Below are 26108 nucleotides of genomic sequence, written 5' to 3'. Positions count from 1 at the left end.
AACTATAATCCGGGACAGAGTAAGTCTTCATTTAGAAGAATATTATTAGGGACAGCCAACACAAATTTGTTAAAGGCAAATCTTGTCTAACAAATCTAATGGAATTTTTCGATGAGGTAATGGAGAGGGTGGATAAAGGTAGTGCAGTTGATGTAGTTTATATGGACTTTCAAAAGGCATTTGACAAAGTGCCACATGAAAGACTTGCAAGAAAGATAGAAGCCCATGGTATAAAAGGGACAGTGGCAGCATGGATCCAGAACTGGCTGAGAAACAGAAAGCAGAGAGTTTTGGTGAACGGCTACTTTTCTGACTGGAGGGAAGTGTACAGTGGGGTCCCCCAGGGATCGGTATTAGGACCACTGCTCTTCTTAATATACATAAATGATCTGGAGTTGGGTATAGCAAGTACCATTTCCAAGTGTGCGTACGACACAAAGTTAGGTAGGGTGGTAAACAGTGAGAAGGATAGTAGCCAACTGCAGGAAGACATAGACAGAATGGTAAAATAGGCAGACACATGGCAGGTGAATTTCAATGTGGAGAAATGCGAGGTATCGCATTTTGGTAGAAAGAATGAGGGGAGGCAATATAGGCTAGGATAGCTGTAGATACGATAGAATGCCTTCATTCATTTTAGCAAACTGGCCCAAAATACAATCTTAAGAGAGGGTGAAAGAACAGAGAGATCTGGGGGTTCAGGCAAGTGAATCCTTGAAGGTGGCAGCACAGGTAGAAAAAACTGTAAAAAGGGCATATGGGATACTAGGCTTTATAAATAGGGGCATAGAGTACAAGAGTCAGGAGATTATGATTAACCTATATAAAACACTGGTAAGACCTTAGTTAGAATACTGGGCCCAGTTCTGGGCACCACATTATAGGAAAGATTTTAAGGCATTGGAAAGGGTGCAGAGGAGATTTACAAGAATGGTACCAGGAATGAGAGAACTTCATTATGCCACAGATGCCACTGAAGTGCAGGTGATTATGTTCTATTTTCCTACTGCTGGATCTTCATTATAATATAAATATTGAATTTCAGACATATAAACTCTTTGGAATACGAAATAAAGAAAAGTTTACACAATCATTACTCTTCACTACACGTAAACTAATTTATAAAACAATATCTATTTCTATTTTGACAAGCATGATTAATGCTCGATAATATAAATAGAATATAAATAAATAGACACAGTTCTCAAATGCTTACTTATTTCCGCCTAATAAATAACTGCTCTGGTGTCCATGGCCATATTCTAGCTGTAGATCCTGCAGATCAAAAGGAGAAACAAACAGGTGACATAAAAATAATTCACAATTTATAACTGAAATACAAAACAGTGTCACATTAGTGCTTCAGCAAAGATATGAAATTAATGGAACAGTGATGATTCAGTGTTAGAAAGGATAGATGTACAAGGTGTTTTGTTTGAAGCACAGAATCTAAAATTTTTCACGTGTCCAAGACATTGCAGCTATTATACGTATGCAAAAAAATTCCATTAGCTCCAATATCTGCTAAGAACATTTTCTGCAATCATCAACATACTTCAAATTGTTTCCCAGAAATTTCTGTAAAAGGTTAACATTGAGCACTATATTCCAGTGATGATTCAAGATGCAGCATTCAACTGCACCTGAGAGGCTAAGCCATGAACCACATTCCACATCATCATGAAGGTCTGTTAATCAAGATCATATTTAACCTATGCAATAGACACAAATGAGCACACAAGCCTGCCACTTGATTAGCACTTATTTTAAGGGGACAGAAAGAAGCAGAAACATATTAAAAGTCCAATGCTGCAAATGGGACAGGAATATGAAGGTGACCAGATACTAAATAAATCTCATTTCATGTTAAAATCTGCATTGTAAAATATAGTCACGAGTAGATTTTATTATTAATATTGTTTTTGAGATTTAAAATGGCTCAAAATTCAAGATTTTATGGATAATATGTGTTCTCTAGGCAGATTATAGATATAATACTACAAAATAAACTAACAATTCATCTTAGAATCTTCATCTTAGCATCATGGAATATTACAGGACTTAAACAGCACATTCAGATGATCAATTCTGGACTCCCGCCCCCTCCCCCACCCACATGAACCATCTAATTGCACTTTCTTCCAATCTTCTTTTTCAAGCATCTAATTTCTTTGTAAAATAATTTATGGCCTCTGCCTCAACAATAGTTTGTGGTACAGAATTCAACATTCAATCACTCTCATAAAGAAACATTTTATTTCCTCTGTGATTATCAAATCTTAGTTATAATTTTAAGATTTAAATATTGAAAAATATGCTTATACTGCAATTCAGTGATCTTTTACTGAACGGTTAACAAACCATGGAGTATATTAGTGTTCATTTTGTCTTTAAAAGAAGCATGGTATGCTTCCTTCTTCTTTAAATAAAAACTGAAATCATGAAATCACATTGAGCTGTGGGACATATGCGACTCACTACTGATAACTTTTAGGACAATAAACCTCTCCAGACTGTTCTAGTGTTGCAAGCTTTGCTTTAGTATTGTGTTTCTTGTACCACGCTTATTTACTAACAGAACAGTTAGTATTTTAGAGGAATGATAACTTAAAAATGGTCCTTTTCCTTTAAAAAGATCAAATGGATTGAATATTGAAGAAGGCTTCCTCTGATTTCTTTCTCCTACTAACTGAATATCTGTGATGCTTTCATCCGAATTTCTCATCCAGCTAAAACAGCATGGGCTGCATACATCAGTAGGCTATTGTTAACTTCCTCTGGTAATTTTACTTTTTGAAAATATTAACTAGATGGAAGCAATCATATCAGAAGGATTCTTCTCTTAAGAGAAACATGTCCTCTACAATGTTAGTAATGTATATTATGAAGTATTTTCTGCAGCATACAGTTCATTTCTCAAAACATTTCTATACAGCAATTGATGAAGCTATCTATACTTGCTTAAGAATGTTAGCCCTATAAGGAAACACTGTCAAACCTGAAAAACAAGGTAATCACTTAGCCATTCAGTGAATTTGCTGAAATTCTAAAGGCACAATATGAAGCCAGGAACTGAAAGCACATTATTATAGCTGAGAAACAGTCAGAATGTAACATAGAGACTAATTGTTAAATAGTAAATTATGATATACTTAAGAGACTACAATGTAATTTCTTATCTAGCTCATAGAAATATAGGACAAAAAAGTAACAGTAGGCGGCCATTCAACACACTAAGCCTGTTTGTTAGATCTTGGCATTAGTTTATCAGACCTGACAGATCTTTTAATCCCAATGTCCTTTAGCCATAACATAGGTTATGTTGGCTCAGTTGGAAGCGTTTTGCTTCCAAGTTATAAGATTGTGGGTTTGAGCCCCGTGTCGGAACTTGAACTTCCACAGTCTAGACTGACTATTCAATACAGTTCTGGGGCGGGGTGGGGGGGGGGGAGAAGAGGGGTTTCTCCCTGTTCTTTGGGAGAGACTTTAATCCGAGGTCCTATCTGTCTTTCTAAGTAAATATTAAGGGTATTAAAGGGCCCATGGTGCTTTAAAGAGTGTATACCGAGCCGCCGCAGCTTCTCTGCTGGGCAGGAATCGTATTTCGGAAAACCTCGGGCACCTCTTAAGTCAAACAAATTGTCCGGCTTAACCGGCATCCATTGTATTCCCATTCACTAACAGGTACAAGATATTAAAAAAAAGGTGACCTTTCGCATCCTTGAGTGAACTATTCGCATGGCTGGGTGAATCGTAATCTGACAATTTTAGGAACAGTCTGCTATACCTTGGTATCTGCTAAACCTCATTCGTTCAAATCATGCCTCAATTAGATGGAAACCTACTACTACAAAACTGTATACATTTGACAAGGTTTCCCAGTTGCCAATTTACTTATGTGTAATACGTTAGATATTATGAGTTAATATTAATTATAAGACAATAAGCTGCTTCACAGCATCCTCATCTGAATTCTCACATATATGGCTGCCCTGTTCTACGCATAAGCAAAAATAGTCACGGAGTAATTATTAGAAGTCACCTTGCTAGATATAATTCTTCCTCACATATCCGCTGTACCAGATTTCTACTGATCTCTGGTGGACAAATAAATCCCTCCTGCCAATCATGTCCAACGTTTGAAACTAGATTTTAAAACTCTATCCACAATTATTTCTTTGAAGCACACTTTGTCAAAGTTAATATATTCTCTCATCCAAAATGACAGCTTCATGTTTTCTGCTTGGTATATCCAAAACCATTTTCACAGATTTTTATACAAGTTATGCAAGCTACAAGCCAGTCAAAGATGACATTGACTCACAATTAATCTCCAGTACTTTAACCCCATTCTTCCAGTGAGAGATCAGTTAATAACTATTGGGAAAGCAGCAATTATTGATGACCTTGGTTCCAACACAGTTAATCCTTCCCTAACCCAACACCCAGGGGCAAATTTTCTGATAAGGGCATTGGACAGGTATCAAGTATGGAAACCTTTCATCTTCTCTGCAATTTAGGGGAAGTGGAAACAATTTTTTCTCACATTTCTGCTCCAAATGAGATCAACTATAACTCAGTACAGAGTGATACATAAATCTGCAACTTTCTCAGTGTCTCAGTACTGCACATAACCTGGTATTTGCCTATGAGAACATCAGGGGAAGCCAGTTCACAAAACTTGCGACAAACATTATTGGATTGGACATTTCTGGCCAGTACAAAAATTTCATAAGATGTTAGACAGGACAGACTGCAGATTGATTTGATGCCAAAAAGATGTAAAGAAATTCTAACGAGGAGAAGGCAAAGCACAGCAAGAATAAGGTTTATGCATTTGCTATTTGATCATTGTTTTTTGAAAAATTTGTCAACCAACAATAACAAAAAGAGCATGAATTTCCTGTTGACCATTTTTTTTTAAATGGCGAAATCAATCAAACTGAAGCTAGACATGGCCATTGCTAGAACTAAGAGTTTTCTGTACGATGCCAACATTGTAAAGTGTTTTGCCTGTATATAGTAATTTAAAACAATGGCGTCATTGAAATTGAACCACAAATAGGCATGGTAGTGAACAGTCAAGGCCCCAAAATGCAAATTCTAAAGTTCCAGACTTCACTATACCAGCAGTTTCACAATCAAATCTCACACTACACATGATGGGAATTAAACAGATTTTTTTTGCTTTGCATAATCTGTGCAAGAAATATAAAAGACAGCGTCAAAATTTATGAGGCAATGATAAACAGGAAATAGAAACACCTGGAAATGACAGATAAAGAAACCCAGAAACGTGAAAAATACCAGATTAGATCTTGCTGTGTAGTATATCTCTTCTGAAAGGTCCAAAAAATCATCACTGAAGGGCTGTTCAGCAAAGACCAAAAAACCCAAGTTACTTGGATCAAGCCCAGAATCCCTCAAGAAACAAACAGAGTGAAAGCATTTTTTAAAAAATATACTAGGGAGTCTTGTACAAAACTACCCAACACATACAACTCTGATGTTTAAAACTGGCTTCCTCTTTACCAATTTACCATTTCTATTTTGGGGAAATAAGTCAAAGCTCTCAAACTCACATTTGTTTCAATTTTGCAAATATTACACAAGATCATTTTGGTGCATAACTGCAATATTCTAGGCTAGAAATTACTTTATGACTTAGAACAATATATCAGAAAATCTTAATCAAAAGAACAGTGTAACCTCCATTTCATTTTTTAACACCTTAAAAGTAAACCTGTAGTACAAAACAAGTGTCAGACTTTGTGCAAATTTGTTCAGCTAGATACATATGCATACAGAAAGTTAAGGACTGTTTACAAGCTACTTAAACTAGTAACTAAATCACACCCCCACCTCCTCCCACCTCCCCCAGGACATTTGAAAGAATTCCGAGTTGTTTACATCAGTTAAGTATGATCTGTAATGTGTTTCATTTCAACCATTTGAGGCGTAGCTTATTTGCAATTCTTGGAAGCTTGCCATTGTCCAGGATATTTAGTTGGTATAATAAGATTTAAACACTGTCAAAACAAAACTATCTCACTTACAAGTTCATGATGTGGCTCAGTTTCTTTCCTCATTGGTGGATCAAATTTTATTTGCCCAACTGCAGATAAAGCACATTAAGACCATTATTTAACAAGTACATTCTGATGAAAGTCAAAAAGGACCAACTATTAGAGTTTAGTTGGAAACTTTTGCAAAATAGGGGACTTTGTGGTTACACATGCTTTCTCTGAAATCCTGCACCAAAATCTCAAGAGAGATTAAAGAGATAATTTCAGCATTTGCAGCAGTAAGCAAAATAATATGTACACACTAGAGTTTCAATAATCCTATAGTTTTGCATCTCAGCTTCAAAGAAAATCCTTTATTGCATCATTCAACAAATCTGCACATTCTTCATAACAATTTCACAATAACCTTAAGATCGTCTAATTAATAGAATTCTGATACTCTAAATGATTATCAGCATGGAGAAGATAATACTACAAAAATAAGCCAATGGTACAGTAACTGAAAGACTATGTTTAAATCTTAAATGTAATGTAAATTAAAACAGTGACCATAAAAATCAGTCAAATTGATTTAGGTCACAATGAAGCCCTTAAAGATGCAGATAACAGAAAAGGCTATTGAGCCCACTTGATTCACCCAGTAATTTACATGTGTAAGGGTTAAGTCATATCAGATCCATATAAATTAACAGCACAGAAGGCCATTCGGCCCATCTTGTCTATGCCGGCTCCCTAATGAGCAATCCTTTCAGTCTCATTCAACATCCTTTCCCCACATACCTATAGCCAACACTTTTTAAAGTATTTGTCCAGTTCTCTCTTGAAGGCTCACATAGATTCTGTCTCAACCACTGCTCCAAGTGGAAAAAGTCCCAGTTTCCTCCAGTCTCTGGCCATAGGCCAAACCATGCACCCCCAGTATCATGGTAATAAATCTCCTCTCCACCACTTCAATCGCCTTGATGTCCTTCTTAAAGTGCAGTGACCAATACTGGATACAGTATTCTAACTTCGGTCTCACTGATGATTTATATCAGTTTAGCATTTCCTTTTTGCTTTTATATTCTATACCCCCATTTATAAAACTTAAGATTTCATTAGATTTGTCAGCTTTGACCACCTGCCTTCCCACCTTTTAAGGATTTATGTATATTTACCAAGTACCTTTGTTCTTTCACTCCTTTTAGTATTGTACCACCCAAAATATAGTTGTGAGGCAAGACTTGCCTGTAACTAATCTATGCTGACCATCTTAATCAACCCATGTCTTTCCAAGTGCTTATTAATATTATCTTGTATTATAGCCTCTAAAAGTTTGCCCACTACAGATGTTAGACTAACGGTCTATAATTACTCGGCTGATTCCATTTCCATTGGTGTTTGTTAGTTACCCTCCAGTCTCCTGGCACAACATTTGAATCCAAGGATGTTTGAAAAACTGTAGTCAGAGCATCTATCACTCCCTCCACAAATTCCCTCAACATTCTCAGATGTGGAGTCCTGTAGCTCAGTGGTTAGAGCACTCGCTTTGCAAGCGAGAGACCTGAGTTCAATTCCAGGCAGAGGGCGAAACCTTGGGCAAGTTTCCTTACTCCACACAGAGCCTAATAATAATCCCTCCAAAAACCCAAAACAATAATAAATTGGTCATTTTCAATCTACGACTGTTTGTGGGACATTGCTGTGCGCAATTGGCTGCCGCGTTTGCCCACAAATATACAGTCAATTCACTTTACAGTGTGTTCTGTGAAGCGCTTTGGGATGTCCTCCCGACGTGAAAAGCGCTATATCAAATGCAAAGATTATTATTATCAGACCATCATGACTTGTCCTCTTTGAGTTCCATCTACTTCTTTAGCACCGCTAGTAGACCCAGTCAGTCAAGTCTATGGAAATTTCTGGTGTGATCCTGAGAGCAGACTTGTACTCAATTTTCTTTCAGAGCTGGAACTTGACATTTGCTTTCATGGACAAATAAGGCAAGATATTTTTGTCTGTGTGATTTCTTTAAAGTCAGTCAAATACAAACAATAGGCCCTGCTTCTTATCTTGGAGTAGGCAACACAATTCTGGAAATGATGGAACACTGTCCATGACACAATGATCGAAAAGCATTGTGATCGAAAGGCATTGGTCATTTGGAAACATCCAGCACTCATTTCTCTAGTTTGGAAGTTCCAACATATTATGCCTGTACGCTATATAACTATGCTATTAATAAAATTTAATAGCATGTTGCAGTGGTAAAGACATTGTCATATTATGGCTGATTTTCTGTATTTATATTCTTGTGCAATTTTCAGAGTTGACACTATTGTTAAACCTTTGATGTGGGCTCAGATGGGTCCCAAACTATTGTTTCTCTTTTACAATATTTAGTTAACTACAGAACAATGGTTTCAATCAGCTGTTTAATAGATAGAACACAATGTGATAATTTAAGAAGCAAATAAAGTTACAAATTGTATCAGCTATTAACTATATTGTTCTGGTTGATAGATCCAATTGCACAAGTTCTCCATTGAAAGCAAGAGCTGGTGGTAGAAGAGCTGGTCTTTTGAAGGTCAATTTTGACAGCTTCAGTATGAAAAGCATGTCACAAATTAATAAAACAATTTATCTGTTTTATTTGTTAGTTATTGCATAAAACAAAAACCATAGATGAAAATGCACACACCACAAATACAGATAAATGTAGTCAATGTGTTAACAACAACAGCAAAATTACACTTGTAAAGCAGCTTTCACGTCAGGAGGACGAACCAAGGCCCTGGATGATCCGTGTTTTGGACCCGAGCTGGGGGTCGGCATCGGGGACGATCTTTAAACATCGTTAAGTTTAATAGTCAATCAAAAAATTCAAACTCACAATTAATCTCTGACCTTGTCCTTTCTTCCCTGACATTCCTGCTGGTAGATTGAATTCGTTGAGGAACAGATATTGGAGGCTGAAGAGAGAAAAGAAAAAAAGGTTGAATTTGCAGCTTTGCAGGAGTCATTTGGATCACAATACTGCTTTACAATTTTTTGCAATGAAAACTTTTTTGAATGCTGGTACAATGTACACTAAACAGAATGATTATGCCTAGTTATCACACCAATTTTCGATCAAAGCAAGTTTTCCTAATAAAAACATGCAGTTAGTTATTGCAGAACACAAAGTTAGGCATGCAGGGAATGTAGTCAACTAATTCTGGGTCACATGGTTTCCAAAGATGTTTCTCTCAGCACTTAGCCCAAATTTTACATAATTTCATTCAGGAGCTTGCTTTTCTATTGCATTTCAGTTTTTTTCATCATTATCCAAGGAAAATAGCTCTCCATTTAATGAATGCTTTAATAAAAGAGTAATTCAGTTTGTTGCAAAGCCAGGGAACACACAATATGACTAAAAATTACTTTCAGTATTCATCGTCATAAATCTGTAGAACAGGATTTTAATGGGTCAAATTGAGTCAGAAAACAATACCCATTACCACCAAAACAACTTGCTAATGATTCAAATGTATAGCAGTTAAACAATATTGGATTGTATGCATACATTTATAAATTCAAATTATAGGACCAAGTATATATTGTGGTAATCTGAGTAGAAATGATCTACTTCAAAGCCATTGTCAGAAATAGGCTGCAACTCAGAAATCAACAACATGTCAAGTGCGAGAAGCTATTCAGACTGTACTGAAGCTTTGAACAGCTCTCAAAATGGGAACCACACTGCAAGTAGCAAACTATTAGCATATTGTCGAATACAAGCAACATTGAATAAATGCCATGTCAAATTGTTATTTCACTGAATAACATAGTTCAAAGAGGATTTTTCAGTGTATAACACACCAATTTACTATTTATTTATGGTTATGCACATTTAAGACCATACGTTAATACAAGAGTCTTGATAAATAAATGATTGTAAATGATTTGTGCTCAGATATAGGAGGTATGGTGTTGAAATTTGCAGTAGCCACCAAAATGGGGATGTGTGGTAAATAATGAAGAGGAGTAATTTTAAATTTATATTAAACCATGCTTAGACCATATTTGGAGAACTGCTCGTCAACCTGACAGGAAGGTTATTGTAGAATTGGAGAGAATACAGTGAAGATGTATAAGGTTATTATAATGATTGGGCAGGTTGGAGCTTTTTCCTTCTGGGGATGAGATAATTGGGAGGAGATCTGATGATTAAGATTATGAAAGGATTTGGTTAGGGGAATGTTACCAGACTTTTCCAAAATAACGGGGGAATACATCAACAACAACTTGTATTTATATTGTGGCTTTCACGTCAGTAGGACGTGCCAAGGTGCATAAATGTAAGACAGCCAGTAGCAGATCTGAAAGGAAATCTAGGAGGAATTTCATTTCACAAAAGTGATGAGAATTTGGAACTCACTCTGGAAGGTGTGGTTAAAACAAAAAATATCAACATGTTTAAGAAACTTGATGATTAAATGGGGGAGAAGGGAATAGAGAAGGGATTAGGATTGCATTGGAGTATAAACACCAACACAGGTCGCCAAATGACATGTTTGCATGCAGTATTATTCCACATAATTCTATGATGGAAATAATTTATGCATAACACTTATAATCCCAGAACCATTTATCTGAGGAGGGAAAAGTAAATATCCTGATACTTTTATACAAAGAGGAATAGTTCATTCAGTCATGAAAATGAATGTTAAAGCATGAGAAATTCATCTACTGTACACTGAAGTACAGGTGCTTAAAGTGGTCTTATAGTTTTAATAAGTTATTGAGTTTCACTGCACACTTCAATAAACACCAACGCTCTCTTATGTAGAAAGATCTACCAAATACACAGAATAAGAATATATTTAATTTAAAAGCTTGAACTTGTTCCAGTTGACATCCACCCATTGCATGTTAATACATGTAATTCTGTGCTTGTGCAATTTTATTCAATTCCATTAAGTTGAGCATACATTTATTTCATTCCTAGCTCACTGCATCATTCCTCAGTTGACACCACCTACTCCAGAAATGCCCCTGTGATGTCCTGTTTACAGTTTGTAACAATTTACTTAGTCATTTAAACAGTGACAATGCTTTCTCGTCTCAGATCGGAATCACGTCTATTTTTAATTTAAATGACATAATCACCACTTCCTCATGAACTATCAGAAGTGCCCCTGAGTGAGTGAAACATCAATAGGAAATATAGAGACGGTAATAGTTTAATAATCCCCTCATACCACAGAGGTTAGTACTGAAGTATTATGCATGAAACTGGATTAAATATCCTTTAACTACATTTTAGAAGCCTTCTTAAATTAGTTTAGTGAAGGATGATATAGGCTCATAAATAAATACAGAACTCGAGAAGCCTTTCTTTACTGTCAAAGCGAGAGCTGGAAGTAGAAACCAACTATAATTTGACCTAGTTTAGTTTGCAGAAGCTTATCTGGCAATATAAGCAGGTGTTAGGTACACTGATGGTGATGAAGTAGTTTTGACCAAAACTGTATTGTGTAGGCTTACAAATGTGCAAATTTGGTGCTTTGTACATCTCAGAAATATGTTGAGTTTCTGTGGGCTGATTATATAAGGGATAGACAGCTGTTCTGGTTGCTTCAAGATAAGGATGGCACCCAGGCTCGAGAGGTAGTGAAGACAGAAATGAGACTGACCTATCCCAGGATGAGAGGGATAAGCTTCGAAAACTACTATTTAAAAAAACTCTCAAAGAGGATCTTAGGATATATACAATACTTAACGGGGAGGTGAATGTAAACCTAGAAACACAAAATTAGTGTGGCAAAAATTACATCTAAGACCTTCACTTGAGGGGGCGGGGAATAGAAGGGTATGGCGGGAGTAAGAAATGGGTGAATGTGGGGTGAAATGACTCATGTGGGGTATAAACACAGACAAGGACAGGATAGGCTGTATGGTATGTTTCCATGCTGTACAGTCTATATAAATCTATGTTAATCCATGTAAATTAAACCATGCTTATGGAGTAATTTAAATCCCATACAAATGTTATATTTTTCAATCAAAAGTATTAGGCAATTAGACGTTATTAAAATAATTCTTGCATTTGATCTAGCACCCTTATCGGATCCAAACATCTCAAAATGCTTTATAAAGTTTTTCTGTAAAGTGCAGTGACTGTGTATTTGCAGGCAAATTTGGCAGCCAAAATCCCACAAACATCTATTAAGTGAGAACATTTTTTTTTCAATTTGGTGGATCATTGCCCAATACACTAGGAGAAACTCTCTTCTCTAGTCAAAGAGAGCGGTGTGATCTTCAATGTCCATCTGAACAAGCAGATGGGATATTGATTTAACATCTCATCTGAAGATAGCATCTTCAACAAGCACTCACCCAACATTGAATTGAACTATAAGTCAAGACGATGAGCTCAAAATCCCCATGTGGAGCTTGAACTTGCATACTTCTGACTCAAGAGACCAGGGCACTGAAATTAATTTTGTTGATTGTACTAGATACCAAGAGCAGTCATATTGTACATGCCAAATTGAATAAAATGTGAACAATTTTATTGCTAATTGTATTGCTATGGTCTATTAGACAAAATAAGGATGGGCAAGAAAATGATTGCCAGTTTTCATCTAACATTACCTCATATTGCATAATATATACCTAAGAATAATACCCTCCACATTTCCGGATTAGCTCCTCTGTAAATGCAATAAATACATATTAACAAAGTGCTTTTAAAATATGTGATTCAGTCTGAAGTGTTCTTCTAAACAAGAATGACTTAATATTTCGACATCAACACAGTCATTTCACTGATTTCATACAAGTATGGTTGATTTAAACAAAGACTGCAGACATATGCCAATTTGTTCTGCACAAGCAACATCACGTGCATAAAGCAGATTCTGCCAACAAACCATCTGTAGTTTTTTCAATACAGTACAAAAATCTCAGTTTTAATGCAGTATAAAATGAATGGAATGTCGGATAGGTGTCTGGAATTTTATTGTAAATGATAGAACTTCAGCCTTTGAGCACTTGGAAAAATGAAGTGAAATAGTAATTATTTTGTAACCAAATTCCCTTCTCTTTCCAAATATAATGAATGCAATGGGAATCAGTATAATTTAACCTGGTTCCGTTCCTGACAATTTGCCGCATGGCACACTGCATGTAAACATATTTATGTGTAAATGGAAATTACAATATCACCAACATATTTACCCTGAATGCATCACATCTTAACAGCGATCTTGCTAAAGGCTGACTTTTCATCTAATTTGTTTGATTAGTATGGACAGGTTTTACACACAATTAAATATTACTGAGGTCAGAACAAGCTGTACCCAGATCTGAACAATTCTAACCCAGATACACAAGTTCTAATCTCATAACACAATTCCTAATCCAAGCACGATTCTTGCAAAAACAGTTGCACCTTTATCACAAATTAATTATATGCAGCAGGACACCATTGTTACAAACTTTATTATGAATCGGTCATTGTGAACAAACAAAGCAGTGAAAGTTCAAACAAACTCCTGATCAGGAACTGTTATGTTTGTCTCCATTTGGTCTCCATGTTTGTAATAAGGTTTGACTGAATGAGTATTTCTTACGATTTCAACAGTTTTTTTTAAATGAAGCATTAAACTTGCATTAGTATCATCAATACCAAGCTTTTGCGGATAATATGAAGAGACATTTAGTGCAACTGAGTCATTAAAGCATGGTTATATTGTACAACATAACTGTATTGTCTAGATAAACTATTACATGAATTGATTAGAAGGATGAATTTCTATTAGCTGTATATCGGCAGACAAAGGCAGCTGCAACATTATTCAAAAAGCAGACATACAGCTATGGTTAATGGGATGCTTTGCTGGATAACAACAAAGTACCTTAGGATGAGCAGCAAAACGTAGGGCTCGACGTGCAAGAGGAGAAGCAGGAGAAAAGATCCCCAGAAATTTAAGCTGAGTTGGAGGAATCGGGGAAAAATAGGAAAACCACAATAAAAAGAGGATGTGAATTCACATACGGTAAAATAAATGACAAAAAAAATGAAAGATGCTGTTGTACTTAAAATCATTTACAATAAAAAAAAGTTTCAAATTACTGAAGTATAAAATGTTAAGTATATACAATCATTTATAAAGTATTTAAATGATTAGCCTGATCAGGCCATTGTCATTGAATACAACAACAAATTGCATTTATATATTGCTTTTCACGTCAGGAAGACATCCCAAGGTGATGGAATCGTTTTTCAAATAGCTTATTTTTTTTATTAAAACAATTGCGTAACACATTTCCTTTCAACAAAGGTTAAAATCTTCAATGTGTTTCAGGCTATTTTATGAAAAAGGTTTTCAAAGATTTATAAACAAATAATGACTTCTGATGTAAAATTTACACCACATAGACTATTTAGAATAAGGTACAAAAAGTCAGGTGCTTTCCACATGATATATGCACATGCCAAATATAACCAGCTCTTAATGTTAAAAAAATGCTCACAAACAGTTTCAACTATTTTGTAATTGGTGCAAATAGTTTAGTTATATGTATTTCAGATTATATGCTACATTTTCAATTAATTTTTTCCCCACAATGTAGCCTTAATGAAAGCTCCATACAACTCACAATTAACTTTTCTGGGAAAACGAAATACTTATACACAAAAGAGTCTTGTAAATGATCAGACTCATTTTAAAAAATAGGGTAAGTCTGTAAGTGAAATCCTACTGCCTCCTCCAACTTATATAAACATGTACATCTAAACATGAGCATTTTGATTTACAAAGACATTGTAGAGTGCATTAAATAATTTGTGGAAAATCTCTTAGGCGAAAATGACTTGTATAGAAATCGAGGAAGAAAAAAATTAGGTGACAGGGTGTCCACCTATAGACTTGAGTCTTCAAGCAGATATAACGGGTGAGTCACATCATCTTCAAACAAATGTAAAGATAGAGGACTTCAATGGCGCTCCGTGCGTTTCTATTTTCGAGATCTAATTTAAATAGCTTCAAAAATCCCAAACAGTTTTAGCACTTAAGGGTTTGCTCCTTCAAATTAGAGAAAGAGCTCTGTACATCAAGAATTGATGTACTTAGCTTAACTCTGAATTAGGACCACTACAGGGCAATGAGACAAGAAATAAACAAAGCTCTGTTGGGTTCAGGTGCCTCAGCTCCCTCGCCTAGATGCAATTCCGCTGGTCCAGTGGGACTAATCTAACTAAGACTTTATTGCAGGGAGATAAACATTAAGCCACCATCTCTGTTAAACTGAATACTGTAGTTAAGAAAAAAATATTTTGATAAAACAAACAAAATAAAACTAGACTGGTAGATGGTCAGTCAAATTACAGGTGTATAAAAATCCTTTTGGGCACACATGACTATTACTTTAATGCTGCTCTCTGCAATCCCCTTTCCTTCTTCCTTTCCATCATCAACTACCTTCATGTCAGTACTAGACCAATTAAAATGTTGATAGTAATTAATAATCATAAACGTCCAATACAAATACAACATTTCACTGGTTGAGTGACGCTGAATTTCTGTGGAGAATTACAGAAAGTTAACATACACTCATGGAGCTCAGATTTTTAAAACATATAGGGAGCAAAAGAACTTCATTAGAAAAAGTGCTTACATGTTCTTAGGTGTGCATATTAGACAAAGCATGTTTTGCACAGGTTATTTTAGGATTCCAGAACATTTATAATTGACCCTTGTTAACAAGAGTAGCATCAAAAAGACCTAAACAAATTCAAACAGCATGGCTATGTTACTCACATAAATCTAGTTATGTCTGGATACATAAAATATTTTTGGAAGGAAAACAAAATCAGCTTTTAAGACTTCTAAATTCAACAATATTAAAGCTTGGTACGTTCAGCATCTGTCATTCTTGCTGAATAATGTATACATAAGTGTTTCATTTATTGTTGGGGGCGGGGGGAAATTGTGGGCATATTCACAGAAATGATAGCAGTTCTGTCATTCAGTCAATTTCTGGCCATTGCAATCATGTTGCTATACTGAGCCGTTGCTACTACTACAAATTTCCAATGAGCAACGTAAAAACAGGGCAACCTTTTTATTATATTTTAGTTGCTATTTTGTTTTTGTTGACTCATGATAAGGAGGGATCTAATTTTATGGACCAAAAACACTCATTATAATGTGGTCACCCTCTGGTGTCAGCATTTCAACTTAAGCACAGGAATATGAATGGAAAATATTTTCAGCAGGTCTTGGATCTCAGAGGATTATTACAGTTACAAAATTAGATAAACTACGACCATAAATTTTCTAATCCTTTGAATGTAGACAACATTCTCATGAAAATGAACATGTCTATTTTGTAAATAATGGAATACTTATTAATGTCTGCTCAAGCACCAGAGCAATTTATATCATGAATACTAGCTATTTTTCTGGTCTCAATCACTTTTGCTAAGGGTCAACAGAAGGCTGCACATTTGCAACTGTCTGTAGAGATCAGCTAACTATTGATCCATTTAGCCAACATATCCTACACTATCCAAAAGATTATTTGACAAATCAACCTCATCTAATAAACCCGAGTTTAAAAATATTTCTGAAAAATGTATAAGGTCGGTTGATTTGCACTGCCTGCTCTGAACTTTCTAAACCACCTCCTTAAGGTTGTCTCAGTATTTCTATTTCAGTGTACTCCCAAAAGATTTTAGGTTTTTTTTGCACAATAAAAAAAATCCAGTATAAAATAAGCATAATGGTTTGGCTCTGCATAGCAGTCATTACATGGTCTTCTTCCACATCCATTGGATCCGCAAGGTCTCCTTCCAAAATGCAGCTCAGCTCATTTGAAACCAGACAGCAAAGCGACAAAGGTGATACAAGGATTAAACATATGTAAGAATAGGAAGCGTAACATTGCAAAAGATCAGAATGAAAAGCAAGGAATAGAAAAAATGTTGGGTTCTTTGTCCATAGCTTGTATGAATGTACATATATACTCATTTACATCATGAAAAAACAATAAGCACAGGACTTAATCAACAGGTTTCCTTATTCCAGTGAAATGCAAACTGCTATATTAAATTAGGGCAGAAAATCGAGGTAGAGTATTTTAGGACTTAAATTTAAATGCAAGTTTGGACGATTTCAGCATATTAGCTTATCTGGAATGGCTACATTAAGACAATAATGCTGTGTGAAAGTATGTTTGAGAACATTTGCAAACTGACAAATTATGTAGTTTAACATGTGTAAAAAGCAGTGAGGCATGATCTGGAAATTATAGACTAGCCTTAATATCTCCAGTCGAGAAAATGCTCGAGAACATTATCGGCATTTTACCAATTCTCATCCATAATATTGTAAACATGATTGAGGAGCAGTAGGTCATCATGCCTCATCCACCTACTGCAATCTGAGTAAATCATTCATCTAGTGAATGAGAAAGATTTGCAGATGGAATTTGATTGAATCTTTACAGACAAGACTTAAAGAAGGTTTAAGATTATAGAATTATTTGCAAATTACAGTGGAGTCTAGTTATAGTAGTCATTGGGGTCCATAAATTCCTAACTGCTTTATAACACGATTGTGATTGCAGTTTCCTTCGGCACGTGCACTTGCACGGTGGCTGGTTCCCACACTAAAAATGGTGATTAGGTCGCTGCCTATGTAACTTCCTGCAGCTCATGCGCACTAAATGGGAGTGCAAACCTCAAATGAATTATAACTGCATCAGCACTATAATGAAGAGTATTAAAAATAATGTTATATTGTAGGTGGGTGGATCATAAAAAGCATTAGTGATAGGAAGCAAGCAGTTATGTTGAAAGAAAATAGGATTCTTCGTCGGGTAGGCACGAGTGAAGCTCAGAGAGGGTCTGTTAAGATTCAGTTCTGGTATTACATTGGAGCCCCATGACAACGCAGTAGTTGGGATCCATAAAATCCTACCAGCGCTATAATAGGATGCAATTGATAGTTAGTACTTCTATATTCACTGCGTATGCATGCAGAAGCATTCACTAATTTTGGAGAAAGCCAAACTGGTCATTGATGTTACTTCCTGCATGCTGTGCAGGTAGAATGTTGAAGAAAGGATGCTGATGGCAGCCTGCTGACCCAAAAGGCAATCATTTTGGCTTCCCCATCTCGGCTGGTGTTTTGAAGCGGCAAAGGAGTTGGCCCTGAGCAAGTAGATAACAACAAAAACTTGTATTTATATAGCGCTCTTCACACAGGGTAGCGCTTCACAGTGGCAGAGTCTGATAATGAGCCAAGGGGAGAGGAGGGGTGAGGTGACCGTAAGCACAATCAAAAAGAACGGTCTTTATGTGGGATTTGAACATGGGAAGAGAGGGGGCAAGGCGGAGGGATTGAGGGAGAGAGTTCCAAAGATATGGTACTAAAGGCACGGCCACCGATGATGAAGCAGAGGGGGCAAGGGACAAATAAGAGGCCGGAGCCAGGCGAGCCGAGGCAGTGAGTGGTGGGTAGGGAGATGCGAGGGAATGAAGTGATTTGAAAATGAGTGAGAGGATCTTGAAGTCAATCCGTTCAGTGATTGGAAGCCAGTGGAGCTTGGCAAGGACTGGTGTGATGGGGGTACGGAGTTTTGTGCGGGAGAATATCCAGGCAGCAGAGTTTTGAATTAATTGGATAATTAATTCTTCAAAAAGGATATATCATGTAGATATCATGATTCACACTGCAACTGGGTAACAAGCAAACCTGCGTTATAACAAAGTGTTTTATAACTGGGATCTACTTTATTTATAAAATTAATGGAAGCGAGGACTTTGTGTAAAGCTACTAAATGTGTTGCTGATACCAAACTATGTGGATAGATCCAATAATAGAGCATTTAACAAGATCTGGCGCAATCACACAAACAGGCTTAGCAATGGGAAATGCATTTCAATATAAGGAAATCTATATTGAATAAGCAACTGTAAATGTCGGCTCACAAAGGTATATCCATTAGCAGTGATAGAGAAGGACTTGGATGTGATTTATCTTCAGTGTAAATTGTATAGTCAATAGGAAGGTGAAATCAAACATTAGGCTGGATCGCAAGGACATTTGGTCAAAGAATCTATTATAATTTGGACAAATCACTACTGATTAATATTTGGAATATTAAAATACGTTTAGGTGCCCTACCTTCAAAAGGAAATTGAAGTGTTGGGAGAGGATTTGGATAAAAGCAAAAGGATGATTTGCAAATTCTTAGTTAAGAGAAGACAGATCTAATATTGTTTTCATTGTTTAAGAATATGGAAGGGTTACATCCAGATCTTTTAAAACAATGAGGCTTAAAGTGGACATAAGCTGATTAAGTGTAGTAAGAGCAGAAGAAGTGTGCATAAGTTTAAAATGACAAATCTCTAAGCAAAACTGATTTGAATAATTTACCCTTCCTCCAGGAGTGGTGAACATTTGGAACAAAAGCAATTATGTCAAATAACTCTTTCAAAATAGAACTGGTTACATATCTGCTTTGTTACAATAGTGGGGGAATGCAAGAATGAGGCAAAGAAATGTTCCAAGGAATACAATGGTTTCTGTGTTGCTAGGACTGGGGAAAGATCTTGGAAGGAAGATGGTCACATTTAAATAATGGTTACGTGAGGCCAGATGATAATTCTAGCATTTTGCTCCTTGGGAATCATCTGGGCAGAAAATTTCCCGAGGAAAGCAGAGTGGTTAGGTGTAGTCCACTATATAAGTATTGCATGATCTACAGAAGGAATGGGCCTCACGATAGGGTGAGGCTAAATCGGGTTTTCTCACCCACGCTTCCTTAAGTAACAGAGCACTACCAACTGTAATTGTTACCACATGTATAATTTGCTAGCCCTTTGTAAATAAAGTATAGTAGCATATTCTGGTTGGCAACAATTCTGAATCATTATTTATTGAAAGCACATAAAACAGATTCAATCCCTGGACAGCTGGATTTATTATATTGGCTATAACAGTTTTTAGTTAGCATTACAAGGATGCTTTGTATCCTGGGAAAATAAAATGCGACAGAAATAGGAGTTGGTGGGTTTATTTTGTCAATTTTCTCTTAGTCTCTTGAAGCCTCTGTACAATTCTATGAGGATTATAGCCCTGGTAACTATATGGCCTGATATTTGAACCCTTACTAAGATGAAAAATTCATCTTGATGAAGTTCACCTTAATTAATTAGCTTGAGAACTTCCCATTGGGTCACCTGGATGTCTGTCTTACTGTTTCTGAGAAGAAAAAAAGGCAACTTCCTCAGCGTAGATTTCTGGTTATCTAGAATCATCCTTGCTTGTTCATCTCTGTTCTCACTAAAGGGCACCAATAGCTTTAAGATGGTGTAAAGTGACTTTACATTTCACACAATAGTTCAGATTAGGATTCCTTTTAACATAAATAAATGGAAATGGCTTGAAAGAAAGACATCAAAAAATGTGAGGGATTAGAGCATACAGATGATCCTGATTTCTGTATCCCTGGGATATACGGCAGTCTCACTACGCATGTTAATACAACTCTTTCACATGGTTGGTTTCTTCAGCAATTCCTTCAATGCCAACATGTCCAATTATACGTCATTAAAGAACTCATTGATCAAACAAAAAATAGAAATAAAACAAATAATGTTATTTACATTTTGCAACTCTTGCTAACCATTTGAATTTAGAAATGGATTTTGCTGGCAAGGCCGACTCCCTCTTAACTGCAGGTTTCAATTGTAGGTTTCAGCTACAATTCATAAAGTTACCAGCAATATTCATTTAATGTTTTTTTTTAGTCAGTGAGTAAATTTATAAGTCTCAATTTTGTATTTTATTGTGTAACTCATTCAATGTAGTTTGTTGACACTGTACTACTTTGATTGCATTTCGAAACCTGGTACCAGAAAGAAAATCTGTGTTGTGTAACTCCACTCAACTCCAGGACCACTGCTGTCCTGACAGACTGTCTGTCAGACATCAAGTCCTGGATGAGGGCAAATTTCCTACAGTTGAATGTGAACAAGACTGAGGCGCTCCTGATTGGCTCACACCAGCGCCTCAGCACCTCAGGCTCTGGCAGCATCAACCTCCATGGTTGCACACTACAACTCACCAACCCAGTCAGGAACCTGGGTGTCTTGTTCAACCCTCAACTGTCTTTTCTTCCCCACATCCAAGCCATGACCCGCTCTGCCTTCCCTCACCTCCGTAACATCGCCCGACTCTGCCACTACCTCACCCCTCAGGCCGCTGAAACACTTGTTCATGCATTCATCACCTCCAGGCTCGACTATGCAAACGCCCTGCTTGTCGGCCTTCCCAACTCCTCCCTCCACAGACTGCAGATAATCCAGAACTCTGCAGCCCGTGTCCTCTCCCGCACCAAACTCCGTGACCCCATCTCCCCCATTCTCACCTGACTCTATTGGCTCCCTATCCTTCAGAGGATCCAGTTCAAGATCCTGGTCTTCACCTACAAAGCCCTCCGTGGTCTCGCCCCACCCTACCTCTGCGACCTCCTAACCCCCTACCAACCGGCCCCCTCCCTCCGCTCAGCAGGCTCTGGCCTGCTCCACGTCCCCCGACACACCCGCCCCACCATTGGCGGGAGATCCTTCAGCCATTCTGACCCCAACCTCTGGAACTCCATCCCCCAATCACTCCGCCTCACCCCCTCCTTAGCCTCCTTCAAGTCCTGCCTCAAAACCCTCCTCTTCGACCATGCCATCGGTCAGCCCCCCTTCCCCTCGCCTCCCTTCTCCCCCCCTGACCCCAGCTTGGGCCTGAAATGCTGTACACTGTCCCACACCTTGGGACATCCTCCTGACATGAAAGGCGCTACACAAATGTAATTTTGTTGTTGTTGTATCTCTCACCATCAATCATAGAAAGTAGGTCATACCTTTGGCAAAAATGTTCAATAAAACAGCAATTTCCTTTTGTTATTTTGTAATTGTCTGCAACTTCTTCAATCATGAAGCAGCTCTGGTGTTTTTTGATTTCTTAGTAATTATTTTTTTCATTTGAGCCATTCTCACTCACTTCCTGAGTAGGTCAGTTTGTTTCTTCAGAGCTAACTCAGAGGATTGTCATTTATGTTGGTTATTAATTTTCATATAGTTTAGACATTTTATACTTCCTGTGTCCAATCTTTGTATGACTGATATTGTTCTTCTGCAGATTAATAACTGTGATACTCTATTTTTAAAAACAGTTGCAGCTGCATGTATGCAGAATATTCAATTTGACAGAAAAAAAATTCCATTACAGCCACAGCATAACCAGTTAATGAATTTACTAAAATTCAGCAACAAAATAGGCAAGCCGAGCGCCTTTGTCTTGCTGTTCAGTGCCCGGTTGTTTTCAGCATAGAATGTTCATGTAGCATACATGAAACTACCACCACGGGGCAACATTACCTAAGTGCACGAGCAAAGGCGAGACCGAATGGAAACTAGGACGTTGAAGTGGCAGTAGGAAGAATAGTGACCCTTCCCAGAACTTCCTCATTTGTGCATGTCATTAACCACCTACAGTCGTTCAGCTGAATGCTAATTTTCTGACAAGTATGAAATGTATGTAGCATGGTTCGGCTCACATAACAGAAACAATCCAGACTGAGACAGACAAGGAACAAAACAAAGAAAAGCTCAGACCATCGAATTTGTTCCTTGCAACACTGACAAACTCCCAATTCAGTTATTCTCGTGTGGAATGGGAACTTGCAAGACTTTTTCAAAAAAAAAGTGGTATATCTTTCGACCAAGTCTAATATCTTCCCCCGCCAAGGTTCCTATTATTAAAGCTTTCACTTACTTATCCTTCCTTACTTATCCAGCTTCCATTGGCCATTTTGGAAGCTAAGAACAACTTATTTTTACACAAAATAATTTTTACTATGTAGTGCCTTTTAAGAAAAATGTATTCATATTTTACTGTAAAAGTTGAATATTAATAATAATCATAAAGTAACAACCATTTCATTATAGCGCCTTACCATATCATCAAGATGTCCCAAAGCGCTGTGGGCAAACCACTGCAGCCAGTTTGCATGCAGCTTCGTCGCACAGACAGCCATGGAGTGAATGACAATTTTATTTTATTTGGGGAATTGTTGGCCAGGCCACTGAGAGAAGCTCCCTTCTCTTTGACAAGTGCCATGGGATTTTTAACATCCACCTGAACAGGCACATGGGGCCTTAGTTTAAAGTCTCATCTGAATATTATTTCAACCTCCAACAATCTGTGGAGTACATTGTATATAAATTTAAGACTATTAAATTTTTTGATGTATGTCTTTATAGACAGAGCGAATTTCAGAGGTAATGTTACTTCAGACTAAGTTCTATTCTTCAATATAGGCATATTTTACACTAACTTCAAATTATTTTTGGATGAATACCTGAATCGACCTGTGTCCACTGAGAATATCACAAACAGGAATTAGACAAAAAGAATTATCTTCGGTTTAAAACTTCCATTATAATTCTCCTTTCTATTGTGACAATTATTTAACTTTATTTAAAAAACTAGATTCAAAACTGAAAAGCAAATTGTTTAGGTCATTTCAAATGGTCAGTGTAAAACCTTAAATATTACATGATCAAAAAAATAAATTTTACCTCGGGATCATCATCGTCAAAATCATGAAAACTGGAATGATCTGGGTTGTTCACTTTATCAAGTAATTCAATGGCAAGTGCACGATTCAATGGCTGTGCCACAAATTGATGCTAAAATAAAAGAAGAAAACATGAAAGTAATTGCTTGAATATTAATACACATTAACACCACTATACAAATGTATTACACTTGCCTGTAATAACTTCTCAGCAGTAGGTCTCTTTTTGGGATTTTTCGTAAGTGCCAGTTTTACAAAGTGATGAAAATTAGTTGACCTTAAAAAGAGAACATTTGATATTGAAATCGCAATTTGCATTTGAAACAACTTTAAAAACTCGAATAATGCATGAATATTTCTTACCATTTTATCTTGTCCTTCAGCTTTGGTGGCTGAAAATTGCTTTTTGTCATCAAAAACAAAGCCCTAAATAAAATCAGTCAGTTTTAGAGCATGACTGAACAGTAATGTCACAAATGTTCATATACTTATACGTAAATCTGGCTGTTCAACCCGTCAGGGCCTGGTTTCAGAAACTGACTGACCATTTTCCATTTCTACCTCAATGACACCATGACAGAAAACTGAACCATACATTACGCAGGATTATCTCTAAACAGCTACTCTTTCAAGCAACTTGGAAATGTTGTCTCTGAAGAATTTGTGGGACTGCTCGGGAATAGATGAACAATGAATACTTTCTTTAAAAATTGATTCGGCAAATAATGTCTCTTGATATTTTCACTGTTTTATATTCATATTGGCCCCTTCTTTATGGTCAGTACCTTTTTCTGAAATAGGGATTGGCTAGATGCTAATAATTGCTAAAGTGTTGCATCCATCACTTTTAATACAATATATACTACTAGGACAGGTGGCAAATATTTTTAAGGTAGTGTTAAATGTAGAACTTTCGGGAATCGTGACCTCAATCTAGTCACATCTTAAAGAGCAAAACTCTGCACCCAGAGTAAACAGACTAGCTTCTCACAGCTCTGGATTAATTAACAATGCTGCACAACTTCCAATATATGTATTGTGAGCTCTGAGACATGAGCAAGGTATATTTAACATACAAGGTGTATTTAACATACTTAATACACAAGGTGTATTTAACTTACATACTTACAGTGCTTGGGATGTCCTACCGATGTGAAAGGTGCTATACAAATGTAATTTTTTTTCAACAGAGTTTTTTTTTTACGACAGTGTTTACCTCATTGGATGCAAGTCAAACATTGGAGGCTGAAGTTCGGCTAACTCTATGCCAGTTATACCAACTGCCCAAATGTCACACAGTTGATTATATCCACCTTTCCTCTCCACAGCTGCAACCTCTGGGGCCATCCTTGAGAACAAAGAGTTAATTTAAAGTAAACTTATGCAAGTAGCTGGGCTGCATTGATAGATAAGCATTACATAAACAGCACAGAAGCTGAAGAAAGACTGATGGGAAGGACTTTGTACTGATCTATCCCCAAGTATAACCCAGAGACCTTTTCTGTGACATGGAGTAATGGCTATGTGAAAGTACATGTTGAATCAGAACTGTGTTGTGGCAAGTTTTTCTTCTGGTAAAACTGAGTAACTGATTGAGCCAGTCAAAACATATTGCATTTTTCTTTCTTGAAAAATTTCCTGAATAGCCTGCCATAGACTGAATAGTCCTGAACAGATTCAGGGTTGAGCAGAAACTCTAAATTTCTGGAGACATTCAAAATATGTACGCGCGGATGGCTGACTTTGGGTTCATCTGGTTACAATAGATATCATTGCTGTTTTCTACGCATATGCAAAGCAGGAAGTGCATGGACAGTGAACCAGTGAACTGGAAGTTTGTCTTTTTTAAAAAAAGCATGGAAAGCTAGAAATGGTCGACTTCCAGGTCATTTGATCCCTTATATCATTACTTCCAGCTTTATGCACACAAAGCAAAGCAGAAAGTAACATTGAAGGCAACTTAATGACCCAGAAGGCAGCTACTTAGAAGAGAAAAGCCAGCCAGCTCATACATGTAAAATGAACAAGAGGCACCGTGCAGCCAATTTTTCAGAAGATTTGTACTACAGTGAAGCAGTTATAACAGAACTGCACTAATATCCATGTGGCTTATCCATCTAAATTATGAAGCATCAAAAACATAATTGCTTCTATAAATAGACAAGATAATTTTTAAAAGTTGATATTACCAATATGGAGTACCAATAAACGATTTTCTTTTTGCGATGGTAGCAGTAATCTGTGCAGAAACTCCAAAGTCAGCTGAAATGTAAATAGGATTTTATTAGGCACTGTATCAAATGCAAGGATTATTATTATTAAATGATACCAATAGAGTTATACATATTTTTTATACACAGCACTGTTGTTAGCTCATACAGATTTCTAAAACTCTTCAATACGGGCTCATTGGTCCAGATCTAGATCTTAAAACAGGAAAAGCCCAGCTCTGCACTGATCTGATGTCAGTGC

The 26108-nt window shown here is 36.8% G+C and overlaps 1 protein-coding gene across 9 annotated transcripts in view; it reads right to left on the bottom strand.

Annotated features, from left to right (window-relative positions):
- map4k3b (mitogen-activated protein kinase kinase kinase kinase 3b) overlaps positions 1 to 26108 on the bottom strand; it is a 119709-nt gene that overhangs the window by 39149 nt on the left and 54452 nt on the right. For 4 of the 9 annotated variants that reach the window (XM_042333777.1, XM_007894389.2, XM_007894390.2 and 1 more), the window contains exons 8-17: positions 25826 to 25898; positions 24853 to 24984; positions 24000 to 24062; positions 23832 to 23913; positions 23638 to 23748; positions 13907 to 13981; positions 8896 to 8974; positions 6057 to 6115; positions 5308 to 5370; positions 1217 to 1275 (exon numbers count right to left, since the gene is read on the bottom strand). In XM_042333777.1, the coding sequence (XP_042189711.1) occupies positions 1217 to 1275; positions 5308 to 5370; positions 6057 to 6115; positions 8896 to 8974; positions 13907 to 13981; positions 23638 to 23748; positions 23832 to 23913; positions 24000 to 24062; positions 24853 to 24984; positions 25826 to 25898 (796 nt within the window). The remainder of the gene's footprint in view (positions 1 to 1216; positions 1276 to 5307; positions 5371 to 6056; positions 6116 to 8895; positions 8975 to 13906; positions 13982 to 23637; positions 23749 to 23831; positions 23914 to 23999; positions 24063 to 24852; positions 24985 to 25825; positions 25899 to 26108) is intronic. The other 5 variants (XM_042333779.1, XM_042333781.1, XM_042333780.1 and 2 more) reach the window with 3 other exon arrangements.

This window comes from Callorhinchus milii, unplaced genomic scaffold, assembly GCF_018977255.1.
Source record: "Callorhinchus milii isolate IMCB2004 unplaced genomic scaffold, IMCB_Cmil_1.0 Scaffold3, whole genome shotgun sequence".
In the NCBI taxonomy this organism is placed as follows: domain Eukaryota; kingdom Metazoa; phylum Chordata; class Chondrichthyes; order Chimaeriformes; family Callorhinchidae; genus Callorhinchus; species Callorhinchus milii.
This window is presented reverse-complemented; position numbering and strand designations above follow the sequence as displayed.